General features: G+C 35.8%; 1 protein-coding gene across 4 annotated transcripts in view; it reads right to left on the bottom strand.

Moving 5' to 3' along the window:
* DOCK4 (dedicator of cytokinesis 4) overlaps positions 1–27680 on the bottom strand; it is a 254113-nt gene that overhangs the window by 72766 nt on the left and 153667 nt on the right. For all 4 annotated transcript variants that reach the window (XM_087765670.1, XM_087765672.1, XM_087765671.1 and 1 more), the window contains exons 14-24: positions 22802–22926; positions 21119–21281; positions 19456–19562; positions 18643–18799; positions 12780–12877; positions 12592–12675; positions 12401–12501; positions 11606–11687; positions 10387–10557; positions 8756–8948; positions 766–893 (exon numbers count right to left, since the gene is read on the bottom strand). In XM_087765670.1, coding sequence (XP_087621796.1) covers positions 766–893; positions 8756–8948; positions 10387–10557; positions 11606–11687; positions 12401–12501; positions 12592–12675; positions 12780–12877; positions 18643–18799; positions 19456–19562; positions 21119–21281; positions 22802–22926 — 1409 coding nt within the window. The remainder of the gene's footprint in view (positions 1–765; positions 894–8755; positions 8949–10386; positions 10558–11605; positions 11688–12400; positions 12502–12591; positions 12676–12779; positions 12878–18642; positions 18800–19455; positions 19563–21118; positions 21282–22801; positions 22927–27680) is intronic.

Genomic DNA, 27680 nt, shown 5'->3' with positions numbered 1-27680 from the left:
ATGCTTTATCATCTATCACTTTATCTTGTGATGAGGTATTATACTAATCCAAGAGCAGCTCCAATGAAAATGTTGTTACAGTGCCAAAGCTGCAAGCCACATCCATATCAAATCACTGCTGGAGCAACTTTAATTGCTGACAGTGGTATGAAGAAACACAAAACCCAGTTCTCACTAATGCATTACAATGTAATGTATGCTGGCCTTAATATGTAGGTACCGCACTAACTACAGGCAATGTTTGTTTTTAATTGTATTATATCCCTTTGCCTGTCAGAACTCATCATCGTCTTCATATTTGCAATATACCTATCTAAACTCTCTCTTATATGCAGCTTTCACAGATGAATTTGCAAACACAAACATCAGAAATTGGCCACAAAGTTTATCAACTAACAGCCAAGTGTAACCCCCCGTAACCCCCCTTGCAATACTCATATCAATCTATTTACCCGTATCACCACTGTGTCCCCTATGACTAAACAGCCCACAATAGAAAATGCCTCTAAAAGAAAGTGGACATTTCTTTCTGTCCAACATAACACTCAAGGAGTCAAAGCTTGGCAGAACACTATGCACTACAATTAAAATATTTCTGCATGGGAAGAAAAGGCTCATGAGAAATCAAAATGACATGTTTATGCAGAATCATTACACAGAGAACTCTAAAATGGACTTAGTGAAGATCCAGTTTGTGTCATTAAATGTCATTGAGCCATATAAAGAAGTTCAACACCTTGTGGATGTGACGTGGTGTTTACTTACTGAGCTGTTCTTCTTGATGAGGCAAAATATGTTGCTAAGGATACGTGCACACATTATAAGGTCCTTCTGCTCTTGTAAATGCATGTGGAGATGATGTAAAACTACTGGAAGAAGAATGTATCGAGAATCTGGAAAAAATGAGAAGTTTTATGAGTAGGAGCTTCTCATAGAATCATTTAATTTTAATACAGAAATAAAATGTGTCTTCAGTCCAAAACAGTATTTCTGATAAGCAGCAGCTTTTACTTGGTTTAACCAACATTTTTGATAAGCAGAAGCTTTTACTTCATAATCAAAATATCCTAAAGCAAATATTTGATGAATAAACAATATGCTGAAGGTCAGTATGTCATATCATGGGTGGATAAACACACCACTGTGTGGAATATACTATATATAACAGAAAATTCTAAGTATTTATTGAACTGTCATGCAATAAAAAACAAACCACAAAAAAACAAAAAAAAACCCAAAAACTTAGCACACTAATAGTCATATTCAAAATAATGTGAAATTATGCTCTAGTGTTCCCTGCCATGTGACAGGATCCCTTTGCAAGCCAAGGTCACAACAGACTTCGTCTTGAACTTATGTTCTACAAATGAGTTCTACTTTACAGACAAGCAGTACTTCCAGATTTCTTTCAGGATTTTCACTTTTCCACATTCCTCACTCCTACTGAGTATGAGCAATTTAGACTACTGGTTTCTATGTAAAATGATTTGCCTTTCCTCTATTTCGTTTTCTAAACGCAGCTCTTGGTGCTATTTTCAGCCCTGAATTCTCTCAAAATTATGCAAGAGCTTCATTAACATGCTACCTTTTCTTGCTTCTTTTTCTTATAATTAAAGACAACACTAAATGGTAAGAGCCCTAATACTTACACTCCTGATAACACATTAAACACCTATTTACAACTTGATAAATGGAATGGGTGTTGTCTGTTTTCATTTTATTGTTGTTTTTAGATCTGTTCCATAATTGAGAAATGATGTTCTCATATAAATGTACTTGAATCATTTCCTCTATTAAAATTTTAATGATGATTATATGCTACATTATCTAAATATATTCATCTACTCAGTTCCTTTGTTCATTAATGTAATTATTTCCTAAAAATTGAGTTTATCTAGCTGGAAAATTACTCCTTTAAAATAATTTTTCCAACCAGGTACTGTTTGGATTAGTCTTTCTATAAACACTTTTTTCCCTTCAAATTTTTCCTCTATTTCTTCCAGGAGGGAGAAAAAGATTTATTCTGAGATTTTATTTGTTGAATGCTACTTTCATTCACTGAAATACGGCACTAATCTTGTTTTCATTGTCTAGTTATCTGTATAACACAAGACAAATCATATGGACAGGTTGATTTGTACACAGTACTTAAGCATATTCTTGTTTTTGAAAAAAGCTTGCCAGCTCTTTTTAAATGGGTGTTTCATGCTTATTATTTATTCAGGTATTCCAATATATCTTCCTACTGAAGAAAAATATAAAGAAAAACTGTATGGCAATAAGCAAAAGGCCATCAATGAATATAAAACCAGTGGTACTGGAACCCAAAATCGGGAAACAAATAGCCTCTATCCAGTGACTGTTTACTTCTGCAAGTGCCTTAATAGGTTTTCATCAGGACTGGCCTGAGAGTTCATATCTGCCTGTAGTACTGCAGCTGGGCAGAAAAATCTCAACCAAAGCAACAAGGCATTTTCTTTTTGTCTGTCTAAAAAACAGAAGGTTAAAGTGTTGCCCCAGGTAGTCTGAGAAGTCAAGTGTGCACAGCTGCCACCAACCCATCCACGTCAAGATCTATAGGGTCAAAAGGAAAGCGAGCCGGAAGATGGCTAATGTGCAGACCTGTGATTAGGGAAGTGCTAGCTTCTGATCTCCATGACTAAATCTGCCTATTGATTACTGATTGATGAAAAAACAGAGCTAATGCCTTTAACTGAAGAAAAAAAAAGCAGGACTCTCCATTCCTATAAAAAAGACCTAACCTCTAGGTTACAGGGGATGGCTCCTTTTCCCTGCTTTCTGTTAGGCTTACTTGTATTGAATTCTTCACTACCTGAAGAATTCTTCACCTCTTCAAGAGAAGAGATGAAGGGTTCACTGTGTAAACCAGCCTGAGGCTCTGCGGTTGGGGTACTCTCGTGGCAGGCAGGTGATAGGAAGCTGACTCCAGGCTGACAGAACACTGAACCTGGTCTTCCATTCCCAGGCAAATGCTCAAATCAGTACTCAGCTCCACAACTGACACAGAGCAGTCAGAGCAGCTCTTTCACACATTACTGGTGTGAGCCTTATCCTTTGGGCCACAGGTCCTCTGAGGACAGCAGGTTCTCTCTTACTCAAATCCCTCAGCCCAGAAGGTGAGGAGAAAACAGGAGCAGCCCTGTGCCAAGGTGTTTCTTGTTGGTTAACTCTAGGCAGGTTCCTGAGGAGCACACACAGGATTTGATACCTTTTCTGAGGTGCCCATTACTCTGTGCGCTGCTTACATGTAAGTGCAGCATTACGAAATCCATTTTGAAGACCAGAGAATCTAGGTGTAGCAAGACTTGACTTGTAAATAGCCAACTCATATATAAGATATGGCCTGAAGCATCTCAGGCAAAACTGAGCATCCTCATTCAACTGTTTCAAGTATCCCATTTTTGCAAAAGCTCCATAAAACTATAAGGAATTTGTTTTACCAAGACCAAACAGATTAGCAAAAAGCATCTTACAATGACTTGCAACTGTACATGGGAGGGAACAGTGCCAGTTACTCAATTAACTACCACATATAACACAGCTTTAGATATATTCCTCGTAAGCCCATAATCTAAATAACTCTGTCTTGACCTGTTTAGGTGGAGAGATGTAGTGGTATTACAGAAGAGGAGAGCTGGCATATTCACCTCTGAGCCACACCACGGACTATGTGAGAAAGTTTGGAGAACGTAGTCTACATTTGTCTCAGGTTATTCTTTTTATTAAAAGCTGTCAGCTTCAATGTCAGCCACTGTATATAGAAAAATTAATGAACGCAAGGAACAGTGCAATAATCAGAACTCTTAGCCATCAGTCACTGTCCTAATTTTTCTTCTGTGCAAGAAGGCAAATTAGCTGACTATTTAAAATGCTAATACTTGCCCTTTACAAATATTATGTAGAAAGAGAGGAAGAAAATCATGACATAGAGCTTTTCGAGTACATACTTGGAATAATTAGAGAGACTACTCTGGGCAATCACTGTGACTTTCCTATGCAAGCTACGTTAATGTTTAATATTTAACCCACAGCACAACTTTCCTCCTTGCTTTTCAGCTAGTGGTAAAGCACCTGCACAGACATACAAAACTTCCTTTATTCTAGTGTATTTTAAAGATTAATTTCAAGAAGATTATATTCATTTCAATAGCTGAACAGATGGTCAAAACTTCAGTCTGCTTGGAGAAAGAATTAGTGTAATTGAACATTTTAAATAAACAGCATTCTCCTTGAACAGTGAGAAGCAAGAAAGTTGCTCTTGGTTTTGATAGTTTTACTTGGACCTATTCAATTTACACCTCCTTGTTTGGAAGAACCACTGGATTTGAGGGTGATAGGAGAAGAAAACACTTAAGCCAGACACGTCACTGTTCTCAGAGCAGTCAGTTTCAAAAAAAATTTTATGAGGAACTGTTTTCTGTTGAAAGAAAAAATTTGCTTGTAGTGCAGAAGGACAACACAGGTATGGCTGAGAAAGTCCTCTCTTGGCCTAAAGAAGAGCCACAGATGCAAAGCATCATTTGCAAAGCTTTTGCAAAACATTTTCTGCTCTCCACTATAGAGGCACTAATAAAAGCTGAATTTTTGTATGCAATATATACACATACATCCCCCCACAAGTGTGTATAGAAGCACACATACACAAACAACTCCAAAGAATAGTATATTGCTGTGGAAGACAAATTAAGAAATACTAATTAATCTGAAAAAGATCTTGGAGTATTTGAAAACGGTACTACAGATCAATGTGTAAAATCTTTATGTTTTGAAAAAATGGACTCTCTTTTTTCAAATCTGTGTTAGTATGTAAAGTTTAATGCATTTTAGCTAAATTTAATTCAGGATTTGTATCAACAATTTCAATAATGATAGGCGTTTTGCATTTTTAGAGCAATCAATTAGCTTGCAGTGATTACTGAGATATCTTACAAGTCTCATTAAAGAGTTTTGATTCTTTTGAAAAAATGATGGAATAAGAGGGAAATCATAATATCTAGCTTCTAGAACTAAACCTCCTTATTTAATGGTATCTTTTCCTGAACTTGCTAACAACTTTTTTCATTCCCATAGGAAGTCTAACATGTAACAACGTCCTTTCCGCGAGGCAGTTCAAAGATATTAAGTTATTCTTACTGATTGTGTCAGATATTAATTTCTGAATGACTACTGAAGCAGAGTTTCCTACATGTACAGTTTCCTGTGATATACAGGATGTAATTCTTAGATGAACTCATTCACAAAAACAGACTGAGGGAAGCAGTCAACATCAAAGAAAACAAATAGATAATTATCATTTTTCTGATCTATTAGTAGTGGGTTTCAGTGTAAAATAAGGAAAACAATAAAAACCAAATAAGGAATAAGTTATATAGAAAACAAAATACATAAAACTTTACATGTAAAATAAATTAAATAAAACGAAGATATCTTTAAAACATCACCTCAGGATTTTTCCTAGCTTCATATTATATCTATCTATCTATTTGTACCTATCATATATACCATGTGATATCTATAGTGTAAATGGTCAGAGAATTAAACCCCTCCTCTATTTGTTTTGAACAGTTTGCCTCACGAAAAGGAAAAGCTACCCAGCTACTCTTGTGCAGAGGTCCAAATCCTCATGTTTTGGGAAGACACAAAGTTTCTTGCCTTGTAAAAACATTCTCCATGTGTTAAAGAGTTGCACCACAGATTATAACTAGGCTAAGATACAGGCTTTATCAATATGAGATTTTCTTTTTTTAGGACTTTACCTACTAATGTAATCTCTCTTCTGGTAATTGACATGTTTGATCAGTGGTGATTCCAAGAAAACTCATCCCTTTGGAGGAAGAAACCTAAATGTTCCACTTACACACCTCATGTTTTCATAGCTATTGAATTTCCAAGCTCAAAGTAGTGCCTTTAGAGGAAAAAAAACTATTGGCATTCTACTAATTCCTGTTTAACCATGTCAAGAAGGACATTGTTCAAGATGTGTTTCTCTGTTATTGCCCTTAACTCTTCCCCAAAGCAAACTATAATAATATTTAATGCATAAAAGACAACTAGAGTGCTAGACTACTGATGTATTGGAAATGGCAAACATGGAAAATCTTCTGGGTATAGGCCTACGCAGGTCATCAATTTGGCGATTCTACAAGTATCAACAGGGATGCATCCAAAGAGTTACACCCAAAATACCAGGAGACTGGAAGAAAGGCCAAGAGGGAAAAAAAATACTGCTAGTCTTTATCAGCAGGAAAGCTGTTATCTGTTTCTTTTTAGACACCCAATGTAGTGTACTACAGAGATGCAGAAGTCAATATAGAAAAACAGAAGTAAGGCCTTAACACACACAAACTTTTCACAGGAGCTAGGCAGATAACTGCTGTTGACACCTTTTAACATCTCTGTAGTTGTTACCTATTGGAAGAGCTGAAGTTTAAAATCACTGAAATAGAAAAAGGTTGTATGCAAGCTATATGAAAGCCTCAATGCAGAGCCATTTCAGACATCCTATCCACACATGATCAGTAACTACAATATATAACCTGCATTCCCTAGAGAGGCAGGTGGAGACCAGATACATCAAATACATCTGAAATTGTACTAAACATCCATGCTTGGGCACCTTAAATCAATCCCCGCATGTCTGATGTTTCCATTTTCAACAACATATGAAATATATCTCCCAATTTTAGCGAAAGCATAGCTTTAGTGCAGTTGATTTCTGCAGCAGTGGGAGCTAACATGTTAGACGTTCAGGCCCTTAAAGCACAAAATGCGCAAAACTTCCATGCTAAACTACTCTCGCTTGTTTCCAAGCAAGCTCCAGATAACAGAAAATGTTATCTAAGAAGTGCCCTCCTCATTTTTAGACATTTGAATAAGTAGTTACTTCCTGCATTCCAACTAGTTACAATGTGTTAGCTAGCGCCACAGCTTGCAGCGTTCATCATCTTCATCTGGGGGAGAAATCAATTATTTTCACAGCAGCAAGCCTCAACTTCACATTAAGATGTACAGTTTACTCTGGACATTAACATAGTCTAGTGCAATATTTATTTTCCCAAGAGGATTTTAAAAGGACTTCCTTCTAGGGATTGACTGAGCAAAAGCCTACTTATATTTTTGTATTTTGAAGAGATAAAACATTAAGGGCAAAGAGACCAAGATGCCGATCTCCCCGTGACCCTTCAACTTAATGATGACTAAAATTATACTGTACAAGTGTTTGCCTGAGCTTCCTATCATGGACATCGGGAGCTTATATTATGCCTAATGTCTTTCACATCAGTTTCCCTGTGGTCTAAAAAATTTATATTCTATTTGTGTATAACCCGCACTCCATGTAAAATTTAACATGTAATTCTCATTGCTTTTATAGCCAAACCAACTCACATGACTTCTTAATAACGAAACTGGATTTGAATAAAAAACTAACACTTTTACAAAAGGAAACAAACGAAAGAAATTGTCATACAGCTGAAAGCAGATTTACAGTTCCAAGAAAGTCCCCAAGAGTCCCTTACATGGCATTAAATAACTCTAATTACATTCATTCATTTGGATCTTCTGGTTAGGCTGACCTAACTGAGATAATGGGAGGAAAATGGAAATGATGCTACCTGGTCCCTAAGTAGTTTGGAAAATAAAAAACATAAGTTAGAGCGTCCTTAAGATTGCTCCATGAATATGTCATCATCTACTCAGGGTATCAAAGGTCTGATCAATCAGCTGCAGGGAGAGCTAACTGTTTTGGAAGGGACTGCCATGAAGGCTCACAAGGGAAAGGGTAAGCTGATTTCACAACCAGAATGAAGTAAAGTAGCCAGGACCCAATACTTCTTACCCATTTTTTTGAGCTCATACTTTTAAAGTACAATCACCGAAAGCATTTAAAAACAAAGATTTTCTAAGATACCTTCTTTTATTTTGCAGCATGTCAAAATATTTATGCATATCCTGGTGGTTTTTGCAGAGCCTTCATCATTGTAATGTGTTTATCTTGAATGTCTTAGAAGGTAGAAGTTACTGTTTCTACTGAACATCATCAGCCAATACCCAAACAGCTCTCAAGAGGGCTTTTGGTGAGTAATTAATACTTATTAGAATTCCTTAAATCTCTTCTATTTTCATTCTTTTATTTTAAAATTAGTTCATCCTAAATTTAATATTTGGTCACTTCTATGGGCTTCACTTAGAATAGAAAATAAAAATGTCAGGCTCACCACCACACAGCTTCTTCCACATAGCAAATAATTATGCTGTTCTATACTTCATGCACCAACTATCACTTGCATTTGTACAGCATTTTTATGCTACATTAAGAAATGGAGGATTGAAAGTGCTGAACTAGGAAGTGTTACACAAATAAGACTTAATGGATAAGTGAAAATCTGTTTGCTCAACTGCCCCCAAAGGAGAAATAAAGAAAAAAAAAAAATCAATTTAGTTTTTCCTTTATAATCACTTAAAAAGTATAAGGCAAACTTCCTTCACAGACATATTGCCAGCAGTAGATCAAAACAAAACTATATTTTAAGAGTCTTTGCCTCCAAAGAAACAAACCACTAAATTTAACCAACTGTATTCTTGTAAATGAGCAGCTTGTACAGAGCAGTGCTTCCAGAATTGCTCCTTAGGAAGCACTACTCCGAGCAACACCGTTCCCTTCAACACCTGCTGGCCCTTATACCAACCACACAATTTGAGTTCCTTATTTGCAGGCAGCCCAGGGTAACCTTACCTGGGTTAGTGTACAGGTGACTCTCTACAGTTTTTCCAATACTCTGCAGTTTAACAGCTTGAAGGGACTCATCCCCATGCATGACTGTTGGCAGACTGCCCAGAGCATCGTGAACCAAATTTGCCACTTCTCTTACATCAAAGAGCTTCAAAAGTTCAGAGTACACCGATGGAAATGAGCTGAGAAATACAGCCTAGAGGAAAAGGGCAAAAATGGACAGTTAGATATTGCAGTATAGTTTTGACATTTATAGAATTTAAATAAGTATAGAAATTCAAGCAACTGTAGAAAAAAGCCTGGTTTTACATTTCAGGGGTAGTTAGTAGCTTTAAAAATGGTCATATTTTCAGAAGAAATATCTTCCCATTCACTTACACTTGTGACTGTTTTACTTTAAGCATTATCTAATGACTATTCATTTCTCCCAGGACAAAGTGAAAGTAAAAAGTTCAACTTAGAATAAAAATATTTATACTTTACAGATTCTTCATGATCTATGAGTGAGAGGAAAATTTTAAAAGTATAACAGAAGCCAGCTGAAATCAGAAGAAAGATTTGAGTGGATTTGTTTTGGTTTGCTTTGTTTTAACATAAGTAATGTAACAGCCTCCGTATCTTCTGTTTTTCAAATAACGAACATTTTTATTGTAGAGTGAGACAGCACTGGCAGTCTTGGTTCACTTCCACAATCCTAAAATACATTTAGAAATTCATTGGTGAGTACAGCGAATATGGAAACAAAACACTGGAAAAGAAAGGAAGGCAATGCCAGAGACAGGAAGCAAGAACTGACATTCCCTTCTTCCTCTCCAAATCCTCCTGATTGAGAAAAGCTACTCATATCTTCTTCACACTGGTGTCAGAACAGATGATATACAAGGTTAAAGATACTGAAGAGGAATTCCAAATGTGTTTATGTCGTTTTGCTATTATCTTTTTACTCCACCTGCTTACATGAGATGGAAGAACCACCTCTCTACTCTGTTCCGATTTGCCATTTTCTTGGAAGAACAATCTTCTACAGAGCTTAAGAAATTAATAATTCTTAACAGGTCTTAAACACCGTTGGTTACAGAAACAGGGAAAGAGGACAGTATATCTATGAGCTGTAGAAGTTGGTAAATCTATGGCACTTAATGTAGAGAGCTGTCTCCTGTGTGTTTTGCCTCTGCGCTTTAGCACTAGTCAATTTTAGTAGTCTCAATTGAAATAAAGATACCAGCTGAGTATTAAAATATACAGTTCAGCAAGACTTAAAAGTTTTCTGTAAAGCATAAAAACTCTGATAGTCTTTTGTATGGCTCAAATTCTTCAGTTCCAATGTGGTTACACTAAGCTGTAAAATGCCCCAAACAGTGAAATTACTTTATTGGTATCCAGCAATATAATAATTATAATATAATGATAGTCCAAAATTAAATATTAGATTTGGGATTATCTTTGCCAAGCATATTTAGAAGCTGCTGGTATGAAAATTTCACACTACAGGACGAAAGGTATGAGGATGACCTGAAAATGCCATTTTGCTCTAGCAAAAACACTTTTTGTTTCCTGGGAATATAGGTAAGGACACACATACATTTTCTATATTGGAGATTGAAAGTGGCAGTAAGACATGCTTGAAAACTTACTTGTAGTTGGGATAAAGCACTAGCTCCTTTGCTCTCTTGGGAAAGGAAGAAGCGTACTGACATAAGAAGCTCTTGAATACAGCAGCGAAATTCCTCCTCATTTTGTCCACCAGTGGCAATAGAGAATAACCTTCGAGACTGAACTATATATTTAAAGATATATTCCTGTGCCTACAAATGTCAAAATCGGAGATAACTCATAAAAACGAACCAGCTCACCTTTAAATAGAACACATGCAATAATTATATCATTCAAACAATGACAAGGGTTGATACAGGACATCATGTTATTTAATACTGCCAAATCTTTCTATTGAAAAGCACATACTCAGAAATGCTCTTCCCTTGCCTTTCATAATCTCTACAAACCAGGGAACACTTTTTTTTTAACAAATGGAAAACTGCAAAACCTTAACACTGCCCCCCCCCCGCCCCCAATCCCCTGCATGTCTTTGGCTACAAAAACATGTATGGTATAAACATACAAGGCCAATATAAGAAATAGGCTCAAACATTTGAGCTGTTCTTAGAATTTCTCTGCCTGGTAAAAGTTGTTTTCCTGTCAGCTGTTAACGAGATAATACAAAAAAAAGAAAAGCTTAAATTAAGTTGCAAAATTGTTGGAACATAAATTAAAAATACAGCCCTTTCTTATTAGCAAGACACCTAAGTTAACAGCAGCACAGAAAAGCACAGAAGGGTACCACGTTGAAATTTTATTTCCAGACTGTAGCACCTGTCCCAAATGGAATTATTGTGTTGTACAACTCAGCTTGACTCCATGCTGTGCTTTGTTGATGGTACAAAACAGGGCAAGAGCAATCAAACCCACCACTTTCAGCAGAGTTCCCTGATGTCAGCTTTGAACCATTAAGTCAGCATGCACGTCTGCCATTCAGATTCAGTTATGCAACAGACATTAATAATACCAATGCAATCAACATCTGATTTCTTAGATTTAACTCTTACTCATGTATATCCTCATTCAGTACAGAAAATAGAGCTAGAGAGTCTAGTGGTAGTAAGCTACATTGACCAACTTACTGACAAAAGAGAACGATGAACAAACTGACTGCACCGAGAGAGTCTGCAACTCCCTAGAACTAGTACTACCATTCCATCATTTATACATACTCTGCTTCATCTCCTAAGTTAAACCTGTTGGTACTGTATGAATACATCATTCAAATACATAATTGCCTTCGATGACTTTTATTACCTTTAGTACTTCCTGTATGTGCTCATGCAGCTCTACTTCAGTGACTCGATCGATATGCCACTTTAGTACTTTTATAAGATCCCTAGAATACCACATCAGAAAGTATTATAACACAGAAGTGGCAGAAGGGTTAACTTTGCACTTAAAATGCAAACCAATATCCGTCATATGAGAAACACTGACAAAATAGAATATACACGACTAGATTTTGCTGATCACTACAGGCCCAACATTACACTTAATTTTCAGTCTGCTGGAAACCACCTAGTAGATCTCTAACAAACAGGAAATAATACCAGCATTACATATGCAGTAGAATGATTTTGACAGGGATACGCAAGCTCAGTTAAGCCAGAAGAGTCCCTGCCAGCATGGACTATCCCTGCTGTTCATGCATCAGTTTGCAGTCTCATTAAACTGCATTGGTTTCAATGGAAGTCTAGGCAGCAAATAAATACAGAGAGTACAGCAGATGCTTATTAGTGCACTGCTCTACAAAGATAGTGAACACAGTTGCAGCTAGATGATGTTGAGGCTCCTATGTTTTTCAAAGTACTTCAAATAAAGAAATCCACTGAAGAAAAAGATTTAAAAATGAAGCCAATGTTAGAGCAAGTAACCTTTCAGGTAACTTAAAGTTGTTTTACTCTTTTTTAATGGCCTAAATCTGGGCACTCATATAAGCATTGCATTTTATTTCTAATGATACCATTTAATTTAACCTAATGATTGATTCTGCTTAGTTTACCAATAACTGTCAGTATTCAAATCAGATAGAAAAAGTACAGACTTCACCTGTATGCAAGTGCTCCTGCAAAATGACTTTCAATGTAAGTGTCCATTACTGGCTTAAAGTGGTGAAACTTGCTGTCCTGCAGCAAATTTATTATGTGAACCTAAATGTGAGAGAGAAAAAAAAAAAAAGCTTTTTTCTTTTTTACTTAATTCTTAAATAGTGTTAAGCATCATCATAAAATGAAACTTACCAAACAATCAAATACTTTCGATCCATATTTTTGAGAGTTTTCATCTAAAATCCCAAATAAAGTGTCTAGTGTATCTTGAAGAAACTAATTTGAGAGAATAAGAGACAGTTTGTTATTAAATAGGTGCTTTTTGACACACAAATGCATTACTTCCCTCATATTATCTAGAAGGATAGAATGGTATATACCTTCACTATTTCTGAACCATCAATTTCTTTTAATTTTGAGAGGCATCCTGCAATTTTGTCTGGGTGGGTTCTCCATTTCAGAAGGTCAAGCATATCTCCTGCAAAAACAAAATGCAAGATTAAAGCTGGAAGCAAAGCAGCATTTCCAATTTTAAATTCTACTGTTACAGTCCACTCAGCAAAACTTGGCTTCATTAAAACAAAACATCTCATGATTTGCTATAATATGATCTGCCCAACAACAAATTTTCATTCCATCCCATAATTGCTCCACCAACAGAAATAACAGAATATAATACTGGGTCACTAAAATCAGTCTCCTGTGGCAAATATATCATGCAATCTTGTTCAAATATTTGTCAACTACCATCTTAAGAAAAGGAATTATTCTGCCGTCTCTTGTCCCATTGAAGGATGTCTTCCAGAGCTGTCATCTGACAGCTAGAAATAGTCTCCTAACTACTAGTTTGTATGTATTTAAAATACTCATCTTCCTACGTCTTTTTAGAGAACAAACAATGCCTCTAAGATCTTGCTTTATTAATAAGCAGCACAACCTCTTCTGGAAAATAAACTCCTCTGAGCTAAAAAAATACCTGAGTGTCTTCATACTTCCTCCAGTTTTAATTCATTCTCCTTCAGCTTTCTTGACCAAAATGGTAACTACATTACAGATGAGATTACATCACTGTTTTCTATATCATTAGCAAGCTCATATGTCTGCTGTTAACACCTGATATATGTTCTAGAATTTGGGATTTTTTTTTACATGCATCATATTGGTGACACCAATAGATCTTTCTCCTGTTTAATACTGTTCAGCTCCCTGACTACAGCAGAACCTCCAAGAATTTCCACTAGGGTATGATCCTGCCTTTTGTACCATTAAATTTGATCTAATTTCTACTCTTTGTTATTAATTATTTAAATCAAAGTTACCTTGTGTTACCTGTATCAGATTTTGATTTTTCCCTCTCAATTGATGAGCCTTTTCAACTACATATTAGCAGTAAATTTCATTAACAGGTTCTCTAGTGTCTCAGGTTTTAGTGAAGCAACTTCTATCCCCACCCTTTTCCACCCCTCCAAACAAGAGACCAATCCCAGGCCTAATTCTTCAGATCTAGTAATATTTTCCTTCCACTCAGGAAGGAAATTCCTTCCATTACAGTGCAACCTGCTAGTTCCCTTTTAGCCCTTATTTACCAGTTTTAAAATTCTTTCTCTATCTTTTCTAATTTCCCATGCGGTATGTTATTGAAGTCCAGATGGTTTAGATCTACTACGTTTCCTCTGAAGAATAATAATGATTAAAAAAAACCTTTGAAAAGAAAGATTAAGAAGTTTATTCTGGCATGATACGTCTTTGATAAACTCATCTTACAGCACATTCCATTTAGCTACATGTCCATTTTTTCATCCATGATTTCTTGTAAATACTTGAATGAAATTCATCGGAGGGTGATGGCCCAGTTAACATATCTACTCTTTCACCTGTCTTAAATGTAGGTACTATATTCGTTACTCTTGGGTCATGTGTTATTGCCTTCAGCTTCAGATACGTACTAAAAAAAACCTCCTCCCTATGAGACTGGGAATTTCATGTCCCATACCATTCAATATCCTAAAACAGAGTTTTGCAAACTTGGCTTCATTTTTCAGCAGTTTTCACTTGATCCTGACCCTTGCTGAACTCTGACACATTGTTGTTATTTTTCTCCCTTCTGTTGCAGGTTCTCTACTTACTCCTCACATTTTCTGCCCGTGACACACTCACTCATGTATGCAGCGCTCCTTTCAAGTTGTATTCAGAGCACAAAGTTCCACTTATTTTTGAACCAATGAATTAAAGAAATCCCCAAGCTCCTTTACATTCACATTTACTACTTCCACATTTCACTAACCAGCTTTTCAGAATTTCTCAAAGCCTGGCCGTTTGAAGCAGAAAACCTTAATTAACCACCATCCAATCCTTCCATCAGTTTAAGATGAACCACTGGTCTAGTCGAGAACTGTCCAGCAATGTATTAGAAGGATCCAGTTCTTCTGAAATGTTCTCAGTACTTATCAAACTAAGTAGCTAATAGCAAGTGTTCCTCCTGGTTCAGCAACTATTTGGGTGCTTTCTACCACAGACTCTTTTCACACTCAAGTAACATTTGTGTTATTTCTTTCCCAGTTTGCTCCAGGAAAGCTCCTCTCTCCCACAACAAGAAATTGAGTACTATTTCTGTCTTCAATAACATGAAATAAATCTCCATCTATATACAAATCTGCCAGAGGTGCTAATGGCAAACACCCTGCATGCTATTCCACTAATATTTTCCTGCCTTAATTGATGTTGGTGGGCACAAATTGTTTTTATGCATTTATACATTTCTTTTTTGCTTTGCTTCACCCTGTGCTAGTATGGAATGTTTTGGATTAAAAGAGATCCTTGAGTTGCACTAAGAGTGCTGAAGGGTCGCACACGTGCATCAGAGACACATCCCAAAGATCAAGGACAAATGATATGTCTTATTATTCCTTTTGCTAGGAATTTTCAAGAAACAAGCATTACAAATCCAGTGAACTGCATTTGTCTTTTGGATAATTAAATGGATTTCTGCACTTTATTCTGTTTAAGCCTTAACTTAAGTTGAGGAGCAGTGAGACTAGCTAAAGCTGTCAGTTCATAGCAGGAAAAATATTTCTTTACAGGTTTGCTGGAGGAACTTGGTGGGAAGATAGCCGACACTCAGTATTCGGGATTTGTTGGGGGATTAAAAAAGAAAGAGAAAGTAAGTGTCAGACACTCACTTCAAAGCACTTATTTCAAGGAAAATGCTAAGGAGGCAAGACATTGCTGAGATAACATTAGCAAATAGCCCAAGCATAAGTGACATGAATAGAAAATCTGACATGTGAATCACAAGGGAAAGGGATAGCAATGTGTCATGTATTAAGACAAATGAGAATATAAAATTGTCCTCCAAAATAGGCCCACTAGGAAAACATACTTTTGGAAAAGGAAAAAAGTCAATGCTGCTGATAAATTTGCTGAAGAAAAACATTTCCAATGCCTTCTCTTATTCATGATCAGATTTGTACATTAAAAATAGGCTACACTTGACCTACCATTCCTACCAAACAAAGCACTTCCCTTCTCAAAGTCCGTAATTTAAATCCAAAGCGCTAGGTTTAAGAAAAGGTTTAGAATCATGTGTAAAAAGGAAGTGGTTTGGGATGATCCTTCCATCTCTCCTATAAATCCTGAGACATCAGAAATTGGCCTGGTGTAGCACTATTGCACTTCAAAAGGAAAAAGCCGAATTCCAGAACTGACGGTCTACATTCTTCTTCCAACAGGCTGCTTCTGTGGTTTCCAACACTCCCTTCTAAACTGGGGTCACTCAGGAAAGCTGCCTCATTACTTTTGTTTTATTAATCACCAGTTTGGCTTTTTTTAAATGCAAAAGAGAAATTACACCTCTGCCTTGCAATAGACATGCTATATGGCATGTTGCTCTGCTGATGAACAGCTGCTTACTGGGAATGTGCCGATCAGTGCTGAGGAACGAGTGGATGCCAACTTGCTAAAATATTCTGACTTGCTGGATGGATCCTGAGTCTCTAGCAGGCAGAGATCCCTCCTATATGTCAAAAACTAAGTAAGACTGTATTGATAATTACTCAGTAGAAAAATACTGTGTTCTCTCTTGCTTTTTTTTTTTAGGATAATGAAATATAATTACCCAGCTAAGAATATAATATATAAAAGCTGGTATACTTTTTTGCTATCATTAACTGATTAACTATACAGGATCAAAAGTCAACCTAAGGAAAAGCTAATTGGCAGACAGATTAGATAAGGACGTATTCTTATGAGATACGTTGATGAATGCACAGACTCCCCTGGTTAGAAGGTCTCTGAAAATTCGTTGGAAATAATCCTAAAAACCCCTCCAAATTACCCAGGGTAAGGAAGTTATGGATCCCAACAACTGGGAGACAGCCTCCTTCCCCCAGTCCCCATAATTTTAATATGCATGAGAGCTGATGGCATGTGGGAACAATCAATGAGAGAATGACAGCTGAGTAAAATTTCTCAGCAAGCTAGTAAAGCTGTGGCCTAATTCAGTCACACCCTTTACAAGTCTGGGTTTGGGGTCCTCCCGCACCCCATGGCCAGACCAATAGCAGAATTTTCAATGCATTTCCAGGCTGGACATTGTTGTTTGTAGACACAGACAGATCTCGGAGAACTTCAGAAAAATCTCCAAAATTAAAAACAGATTAAAAAATAATCAGCAATTTCCAAAAATACTAATACAAATGTTTACTAAAAAAGTAAATACACAGATCTTTTTACTCCTGTATTTTTTAATAAATATGCTACATTCTCTCAGGGATAACTGAAATAATGCTCACATGACCAAATATCCACATGCTTTGCTCTATGTTCATTTTCTGAGCATGCAATAGGTTTTGGCAAATTTTTGTTTAAAAGAATGGGGATTTGGAAACTCACCAAGATGAACTTCCCAAAGAAGATCCTTGGAGAAAATATGAGCCTGTCTATTGAAAATATTTCCACCCTCTGAAGTACTGCTGAAATAATTGTTAACTCTTTCAGAGCTGAAAAGGGGATCAATATTATTCAGATATTCTACACCCTCTTACTCAGAATATGGTTAAAAAAAAGGAAATTTTATGCCCTATGTCACACATCTATTTACATTAAGTACAAAATAACTCCTGTACTGTGAACATAAATTAGTATTATAACCCCAGACAATAGCACAACTATTTATCAGTTAACTATTTATCACTTAAGATCTGGGCATCACTTTCATGCATGTGTAAGTACCAGTAGATTCATGTGATTTCCTAAATCAAGGCCTTTAACTGAAGTAAATTTAGACTCTGATTGCCTATTAGCAACCTTTGGGAAAATCTTTTATTGGCTAACTTTTATTACCTTGAAGCTAATTGCTATGAGAATACAGAATGGATGTGCACAGTGAAACAGACCACTTACTATTTGCACATAGTTCTATTTTGGACACTTGCTACTGAACAGTGAAAATCAATGCTACTGAATTTAAAAAGCTGCTCTAGTTGTTAAACACCTATAATCAATTTGAAAGCAATTAGCAATTTTATCATCATACATATAACAAAGGTAAAGACAGTCATTCACACACAATAGAGACATCTTAAAACTGTGATAAACAGCTCAGAAAAAATAGTATAAAACTGTGGGGATATCAAAGAATGGTTCAGAAACACATTGCCAAGCAAATACACAATATTTAGAAATTTGTGGAAAACTGTTTCAGTTACAAACTGTAGTTAATATAGCAAATAAACAAAAATCTTAAGAATTTTATACAGAGCAATAGTAAAGAGCGCAAACACATGTATTTCTATCTGCTGCTCCATATATCCAGTGTATTGGAATAAGTAGTAGTAAGTGTTTGTTGGCTTTAAGGAAGAGAAGTGATACAACAAAAAAACAGTATGTGCCTAATTGAAACCAAACTGCCACAGCCTAAAGCCTACAGTAAGTATTTCATAAAAACTCTACAACAAACAGATTAAGAGGTTTTGTAAAGCAGCTGGGTTTTGATAGTTGATTCCAAGAGTGCCGCATTTGATTCCAATATCATGTTAATCTAAAAAGCATTCTTGAACTACTTAAAATCAGTGGTTTATCATGCTGCATTGGTTTCCATCTGGATATAAAAAATTATGAAGAAAACCAGTTTGTAAAATGGATAGAACATAAGCTATTTTTGAGTACATCCATGCTTGCTTGGCACAGTAAAGGCTAGCTATCACATTTGAATTCATCATGTTTTAAATAATCAACATATCCTACCATTTTGTGTGAGTTTAGTGGAGCAGAGAAAGGATGTAATCCAGAAGGACTCTTTAGTGGTTTTTACTGCTTGGCTGTTGTTTCCTAGGAAAATTCCCTTTGAAAAGGGGAGTTTGAGGTAGCGACCAGAATCCTGAAGGTTTGTGTTTTCTTCACACTGTGAAAACAAACCAGTTAAAATAACCGTACTGCATAAAACCAAAGGACCAAATCCCTAAATTATATAAATTATTATTGTTTCTCTGCCAGAAATAGAAGAATTTTCACTATGCCTGTTGCAACTTTGGTTTTGGATCGTAGACTTCAATGTCAGATATGAAGCTAACAAATTTGCACAGGATATGTCAGATGAATAGCTACAAATTTGGGTATTAAAATGTAAAATTTATCTGGGAGTATATCAAATCCTCTGAACAAAGAGATAGTTGTTAAATGTGAAAACAAAAATTCCACAAAACTGAAATATCTCTAAAAATTATAGCATTGAGTAGATCTGCATAAATGAGCTTGCTTGATTTTCCAACTTCAGCAATTCAGTAAGAGGGTATCATGGGGTTCACTTTACATGTTATAAATACAATGTAATACAATAGCAAGACTTAGTAAAACCTGTGCACTAAAACACATACCTAGATTCAAATGCAGTTTGTAACAGGAAGCTTAATATTAAACAATCAGCGATGGATATTTTAATGGTGACAAGATTATCACTCATTTAGTAATGAATACAGACTTTCTCAACCTAATGTTTCTGGGCATTTAAAGTATGTTCCAGAGGAATCATTGCAGCTACTGATTACTAATTCAAATTACCTTGTGTACAATGAGTTCATGGGTGCCATCTGGCAGAGTCCTCCCATTTTCCTGCATCAGGGGCACGAAAGAAAAGCCAAACAACTTCTTCTCACCCTTTTCTTTTGCTGAAATACATATGTAAATAGCAGCACTTAAAGTTATTATTACATATTTAGACAAAATAAATAGATATAATACAATGTAAGAAAGTATACCGGAAGCTATTTGCAGCTAGTCAGACTAAGATTATCTTAAATTTCTTTTCTGATTTGCACGTTAATCTCCTGTAATGGTTTCTTTTATCTCACTGTAAATCAGAAAACAGTATTCTGGCATGATTGGGTATTTATTAACAACAAATAACAGAAGCCAACAAATATCTAGTCTTAGCAATATATAGAATGCCAGGAAACCCAGATGAATGTTACCTAGCCAGTCCAACATGAATAGAAAAGGGTTTTTTTTCTGACAGTTATCCCCTGTAGTAGCTTCTACCTACTGGTCTCCATTTTTAGCCTCAGGCTACACTGCACTTCTATTTTCAAATAAGGCATCTGCCTCTATAGATACGATTGAAGATGTCACTGTTCCTTACATGAATGTTAGACAGCAGATAACATTTTCAAACTTGGATGCCTAAGCTCAAATTCCAAAACTCATCACCTAAACATAAAGCAGACTACAAAACACTGAGACGGCACAGATTTTACTGAAGCCAATGAGTGCAGACACTGAACACTTTTGAAAATCAACCAATTTTTCATCAAATGTGTATATATGACAGTTTAGTACAGTTTAGCACAGAGGTGGTGTAGGCAACCATAACAAAAATATCAAAGATTGTGGGGAAAAAAAGTATCATCAGTTTGAAACATACCACTTTATTACTTCACAGCTTATAAAAGAAATATTAAAAAGAAATCAATGCAAATTTCTTCCTATATTACCTGTTCCTTACATTTTTAAGTTTATGTACCCGAAATCTAAATACACTGTAACTTCCAGTATGTGGCACTTTCCACAAAGGCAATCCAAATAATCAAATCTTGCTATATCTACACTACCAAAAAGAGCCAAACAACAGCGGCAGTTTAAAAGGCATACAATTTTATCCACCTTTCTCGACAAGCTTGACAGCAGTCAGCACCATAGCTATGAAACCTGTCTCACATACCTTGCTATGCAGAACATACACCCAGACCTCAATTCTTACCTCAAAATCATCTCTAAAATTGTTCAGAATGTTTAGAGAATTTTGAAATTTTATTTTATAAAAACCAAAAAAAGGCAATACAAAAGCGACGTTAATTGACCCCGATGTATCTACATACGCTTCCCACTGGTTGGATTGCTAAACATGTACTAAGGAACAGGTATAATTTTAGATAATTCACCAGGTAAATTCTAAATTTGCATTTTGAGTTTACCTGAAATTCTGTTTACATTTGCAGCTGCAATGTTGCCTATTTCTATTTAATAAAACTAGACTGGTTTCTCCTGGTATTTAGGCTTTACCAAAGCACTGAGTTCCACCAAGTAAAGCTGCAAGCCTGAGAAACTGCGTCATGAAACTGTTAGAGAAAGTTCATGCAGCTGCCTTCTTCCTGAGATATTACAGAAACTCATGTGCTGACTGTAGCTGTAAAGGAGAAGACGAGCAGAAGTCGTGAACAGCACTTACTGGAACAGTGCCGGAATTCACAGCGGATGTGTGCTCCTCTGAATTTATCCACAGGAATAGGAAGTTTCAGCAGCTCAGCCCATCTGGGACCATTGTTATGGTAAAGCACAAAGGAATGGTACTCGCTGGCTGGTGGCTCTCCAGAGCCGAACGAGATAAAATCCTAATGAAGAAAAAGTATTGATCAGAGGTTAAAGGCAGATTAGTTCACTGGTAAGATGTCATCAAGGACTGTTCTTACAAGGAAGACTATTTAATATTTACATTCATCTCATAAATGCCACATGTGGTATAATGCTTAATATCTTTAAACCCACAAAACCAGTAGCACTTCGTTAATATTCGCTGCTTAGAAAAAGTGGCAAGAATCATCCACACTGGTGAGAATCGAAGTATTATATAGGGGGAACTGGGTGATTAGGAAGGCTTAAGCAACAAATGCGATGTGAAGTCCCATGACACAGCATGATGCATCCAGTGTTATGCCCAAGCAACAAACAAGAATTTAACTGAGACAAGAACAGCCCAGGAGTAAGATCTTTGGTCCTCTGAAATAAGCCTGTAACCCTGCTGTTAGCAGTGACACGTCCCAGCAGGAAAAAAGAAAGAAATCTGGATTCCCTGATTAAGAAGCAGCAAAATGTTTGTTGCCTTTGCAACACCCATCATAGTGTCTCCATAGCAAAGTAGGCAAATGGATTTGTGTAAGTCCTGACTTGGTGATACCTATTAATTCTCTGTGGGAAAGGTAACCTGTAGCTTTTCTCCTCAGCAATTATAAGGGATCACCTTTGCATCTCAATATCCTTTATTTTTTATGGGTATTTATATATATAGAAAGGATATATATACACACATGCATATGTATATATATTTTTATATATACAAAAACATACATACATTGCATGCCATGCATTTATACGCACAATCCCACTTCACATATACACACACACAATTTGCACCAGACTATTTGCGTCAGCCTCTCTTTATTTTGTCACCCCACAGCCCTCAATATAATGCAGAACATGTGAAAAAAGTACTTTCAAATAAAAGGGAAAAAAAGACACTAAATATGTATGGAAAAGGTTGAAGGCGAACAGAAATCTTCTGGTACAGAAAAAAATCTCAGACACTATTAATAATTAAAAAATTAAAAATAAAACAGTGCCTGTTTGTTATCTATCACCAGCAGCATTCAATCAAATCTGAAGAAAAGAAAGAGCATTAATTTATTCTTTTATTAATACATGGTGGTGATTTTTGGATCAAGGATCTCCGATTTATTAAAATCGGACAAAAAAAACTCGAAAATGATCAAAACATGTTCTGTGTAACATGAGGAAATGCATACCTTCTAAGAAGAATTATTCTGAAATAAATAATTCTCCAAAACTTGATCTTGCTTCAACATTTTCCAGCATCTTAATGGAATCATTAGTTATTTGGTTGGCAATTATAGGTGTTTATCCAAATCATGTAATTGATCAAGGAAGTAAAACAAATGTGCATTTTTTAAAGGTTTTAAGTAAAGTTGAAATACTTTGAATATCTAAAGACAGTAAAAGATAAACACAACCCTTCCAAAACAATTTTGTACTCTTCAAATAATGACACAGATGATTTATATCTGAAAAAGTATACATAAAATTAACTACAGCAAGGAAAAACATACAACAAAGATACCTTTAAAATTTGACCACTGCTGTCCACGACATGCATTGTCACTTCCACATTTCTGGCCACGCTTTTCCCTCCTTTCTCAAATTCTCCTCTTTCTACAGTGATATATAAGTCATTCCTCATTTCCCCTATAAAAAAACCAAACACAAAGTGTGCAAAAGTCAGTTCAACTTGCTTCCTTTTTGCTCTTAGTACTTTAGGAGACTTCCATCTTCTCTTCCAAACAAAGGATAGTATCACACCCACAATTTATCAGTATTTTTGGATTTTAAATAATAACAATTGTTTTCATAAACCAAGAAAACCAACAAAGCTTCAGCCTTCTAAAAGCCCAAGAAGTTATCTACCATACTAAACCGTGTCCCAGGGTTTTTTTACTTATCTGTTAGCTCTTCTTGGTCTTTACAGTAGCATCTCCAGCTATACCGAAGCTGGTGTCTAGCTTCACCTCATTTAATTCCTCTTTTAATCTAAGGCAATATTAAGGTTTTTTTTTCATTTGTAATCTTTACAATTCTCTGTTTAATGTCTCCTTTAAGAACCGATTACAACTTTTCTACACTTAATCTCAAAAGAAAGGATATTACTTTGAAGAAGCAAAAAACAAGAGGTTGGTGTTCTTTCCATTAAAGGGCAGGCTTCCCAGATTGCTAGCATTTGAATCTGTCTTTCTGATCTAAAAGTTCTCAACATATTTTACCCTGACAGGGTGTTCCAAAGTTTCCTAGCAAAAAGTTACTCTTGGTTAGCTTATTTTTTTCTTGTTGGAAAGGCTTCAGAGAAATTAAAATCTTCATCAACACATTCAAACTACAAATCCAAGACAGACACTACCTGAGTGTTACATAGTATGTACAAGTTATTAAAAACTGCTAGCACATTTAAATTTAAATTCTTTGCACATTCTTATGTTAGCATGCTAAGTATTCTGTCAGACTGTGACCAGATCTTCTGGATGAGATCAATGGTAATTTTATTTTAGTTTCAACTGACACAAACCACAAAGTTTATAGTTGATGAAAGGAATAAAGATTGTTTGGCGGTTGGGGGGGGGCAGACAGGCAGGGAAAAGCAGTAAGGGTGGTGACTGGAGTGGCATGGTAGGGAAGCCCCTGTTCTGTTTGAAAATGCTAAATCTATTTCTAAAAAGTGTAAACTCATCTAGCCCTGGACAAACATTACTAGAACTACTTGGAAGCAATTGGACTTTCCTTTTGAAACACTAAAAAATGAAGGACAAACAGCATCATAATTAGGAGCATCTTCTAAAATTCTAATTTCTAGATTTGGTAGAAAAAGAAATTGAGAATATATGCTTTAATCTAGTGAAATGCAAGTTTAGCATAATGGGAATATCCTCTTTTAATAAAGCAGATTTTCACTGAGCACTGGTGAAAAGAAGTCAAGTATGACAATTTTGTGTATTTATAGGTGTACCACTTAGAAGTCAAACATGAGATGGATACTTGTACCGTGGGTAAACCTAAAAGATATGTAACTGTTAAATAATTAGTGCATCTTTAATTTCTGGCTTCATTTTAATATGCAAACAGAATTTGGCCTACTTGCACTTTCTAGGATACTCTCATGTTTCACATTTCTTGCATTTATTTTACTGCATGCAACTCTCCAGTGATTTTTAAGTACCAAAGCAATGATCTTGCTACAGTCTTCTAATATTTTTATAACATTATTCCATCACTGTATGTAAAATAATTAAATGATTCCTCCAAAGCACAATCTAAACCATTGCCACAGGAAAAAAAAATAGTAAAAGAGGAAACTGCTATGTTATCAAGCCCTCAAGAACCATGCCCATAAAAAAAAGGGCAAAAATCTACTATTGTATTACCTTATTATTAATTACCTTCTGAAACAACTGTGGACAGAGGCTAGAGTACAGCTAGACAGAATGAACAGAAACAAATACCAGGACCAGATGGTATTCACTTAAGAGTTTTGTGTGAAGTCAAGGATGAAAGAGCTGAATTACTAATAAGTGTGTGCAATCATTGAATCATCTCTGGTTCTCGGTGGGAGTCAGGCTCAAAATAAGCAAAGGGTGGTGGTTATTCAGGTAATGGACAGCAAGGTTTGTAAAAATACTAACACAAAAGCAACCCCAAAACAAAACAAACCAAAACCTTTCTGAAGGATGTTATGAATGAGAGAAATGTAAAAGGTTCAACAGAAGAATGGAGAAGTTGTGGAAGGAAGATCCATTAAAGTATATGAAACAGACGATCACAAGCAGCTCAGGGAATCCCTTGAGCTGAACATAGCTGGAGGCTGGGAGAGCATCAGGGGGTAATTACCATTCATGCATCTATGCATGCTCAGTTCTTACTCTTCCTTAGTTGTCTGTTTACAACACTCAGCTAGACAAGCCCTTGATGTGAATCAGTGAAACTGTTCATATGTTTATTCAGGTCATAAAATTACCCTTAAAACTACTAGATTCTGATTATTTCCACATCGCAGTAATATTTTATCTTACAAGTTTTAGAAGCTAGTATGTTATGCTCACCTAAGAGCATACAATATGTTGAGTCCTTGCTTAGCATACACTTACACTAGGATCGGTTCTAGTAAGTGCTGGTAGTTGGTTGCTTTCAAGAGTCTTACAGTCAGAAAAATGACAACACAAAATAATGAAAAAGAGAAGCTTTGTTATATAACTGATTTTAACACACAACTTGTAGTTGCAGCAATTTCTCTTTAAAGATTAACCTGAATACTACATGCATTTGTGCTAGCTTCAGTCATTTTTATTTATCAGCAAAAAATGATTTCAGTTTTCCATGGGGTCTTCACAAAAACATAACCAAATAACCACTTCCACCACAAATTTCATGACCTAGCCCAGACGAAACTCAGTGAAAACCATATTTTTTTCCTTTTTAAATAGAGTAAATTGTACAGGATTTAAATGAAAGTGACACTGGAACAGGTTGCCCAGAGAAGTTGTGGATGCCCTGTCAATGGAAGTGTTCAAGGTCAGGTTGGATGTGGCTTTGAGCAACCTGGTCTAGTGAAAGGTGTCCTTGTCTATGGGGGAGGCGGGGATGATTGATCTTTAAAAATGTTATTTAAAGGTACCTTCCAACCCAAACCATTCTATGATTCTATGCAAAAATAGGAAAGCATTTCTTGAAAAAGTAATTAGAGCTTCACCAAAGTTAAGCAGGCTTTCAAAAACGGTGTCTGCCTTTTAAGGTTTTTAAAAACATCCAAACCCATTGAGTTTCACCTCAATAAAGACAGTAAAATCAATAAAGAAATCAATCAATAAAGAAATAAAATCATTGAGAAAAAAAGACACAGGAGTAGGATGTACTTTCACAGATATTGTCCTGTTGTCCTCTTACAGAACCTTGGCGGGGTTTGTAATCAGTGTCATGAGAGGATAGTTCAGATGAATTTTGTCCTGATCTACATCCAATTCAGGTAGCTCTACTCTGTTTTCAATGTCTCAGAGCAAATCAAGACACATGGGTCATGTTATTGAAAGCAAATGCCAGATTTTCTCCATTATCATGCAAGGCAAATTAAATCCAAGAGAAGAGTATGAGAAATAACGATGTTTTATATGGAAATGGATAGAAAAGCAAAAGGGAGATAACCGAAATAGACTGGAAAATTAATCAAAAAGAATGTAAACTATGGGCTATATATCAAGGGTACAATCTGCATCAGGTAGATGTAACAGCAGCTTCCTTTTCTCAAAAGTATGTAGCATATCTGACATTTTATAATCTTTACAAAAATGTAGGTTTTCATTTAAATTTGGGCTTGTGTCTGGATTTGTACTCACACGTCTTTCACTTTTAGTTTACAAAAGATCACTACTTGTAACCAAAATGGAAGAAAACCAACTATATTGAACTTGCACAGTTCAGATAAGTGTACTGGAACGTTAAGAACTTAAAGGCAGGCTCCTGACAAATCTTTGGCACAATATTTGTATGAACATATTAGGAACAAAAGCTCATAAGATCCAAAAGTCAATGGAATTGTAAAAATCAAGCATAAAGCCTTATCAGAAAATAGCTGACTAAAAAAGAAAATGGATTTGGAAAGTAAATTTCACTCTGGAAAGGAAAAAGGAAAGAAAATTGTAATAAAAACTTAGACAAATATATTTGGATCCAAATTTAAAAAAATTATTTCACCCTCAATATATTGCTCTGGAGCTATCTTAATCACTTTTACTTCCCCAACGTAGAAATACCATTGCGTCAATCTTCCTTAACAGAAATTCTCTCTCCAAAAACTGAGATTGTCTGTGTAAAACCAAGTTAGGGCATTCTTTTGTGATCCCTCTTCCAGTAAAAACAACTCCAACTTCCTCTATAAAGTATTCAAACATCAGCAAATTGTTGAATTTATCTATATTCCTTTAACTGATCTTTTTAATTTATAGCAACTGCAATTACACAATTGATTACAAAAACATACATCATTTTTCTGTGGGATCTTTGCCTTAACCAGTATACCAGACAGACAATTCGGACAGATTAAATCATCTTATTTTCACTAAGAGGGGCAATTACAGTCATAAGTAGCACTGAAAGGGAAAGTCCTGCTGAATATCTGAGTTCTGAGGTAGACTTTGGTGAGTACAAACAGTTTCTCAGCTGAAGTATCTATATGACTCAAATCTCTCCTAGGTGTATATGCACTGAGATTTTTTTCACAGTCTAATACTTGACCAAAGCAAGGAATTTATGCAGAAACAAGAGAGGTACATCTTATATAGCACAGTACATCAGATTTTAATTACTGGTCAAAAACATAGGATTGAATCTCAATCAGATATGAAACTTGAAACACGATGAAAAAAGCAACAGACTTATTCCAGGTTATATCCATGTTGAGAAAT

This window comes from Nipponia nippon, unplaced genomic scaffold (genome assembly GCF_047370975.1).
Source record: "Nipponia nippon isolate SJK-2023a ecotype South Korea unplaced genomic scaffold, ASM4737097v1 scaffold_3, whole genome shotgun sequence".
NCBI lineage: Eukaryota > Metazoa > Chordata > Aves > Pelecaniformes > Threskiornithidae > Nipponia > Nipponia nippon.
Note: the sequence above shows the minus strand (reverse complement) of the source record. Positions and strands in the feature narration are given on the sequence as shown.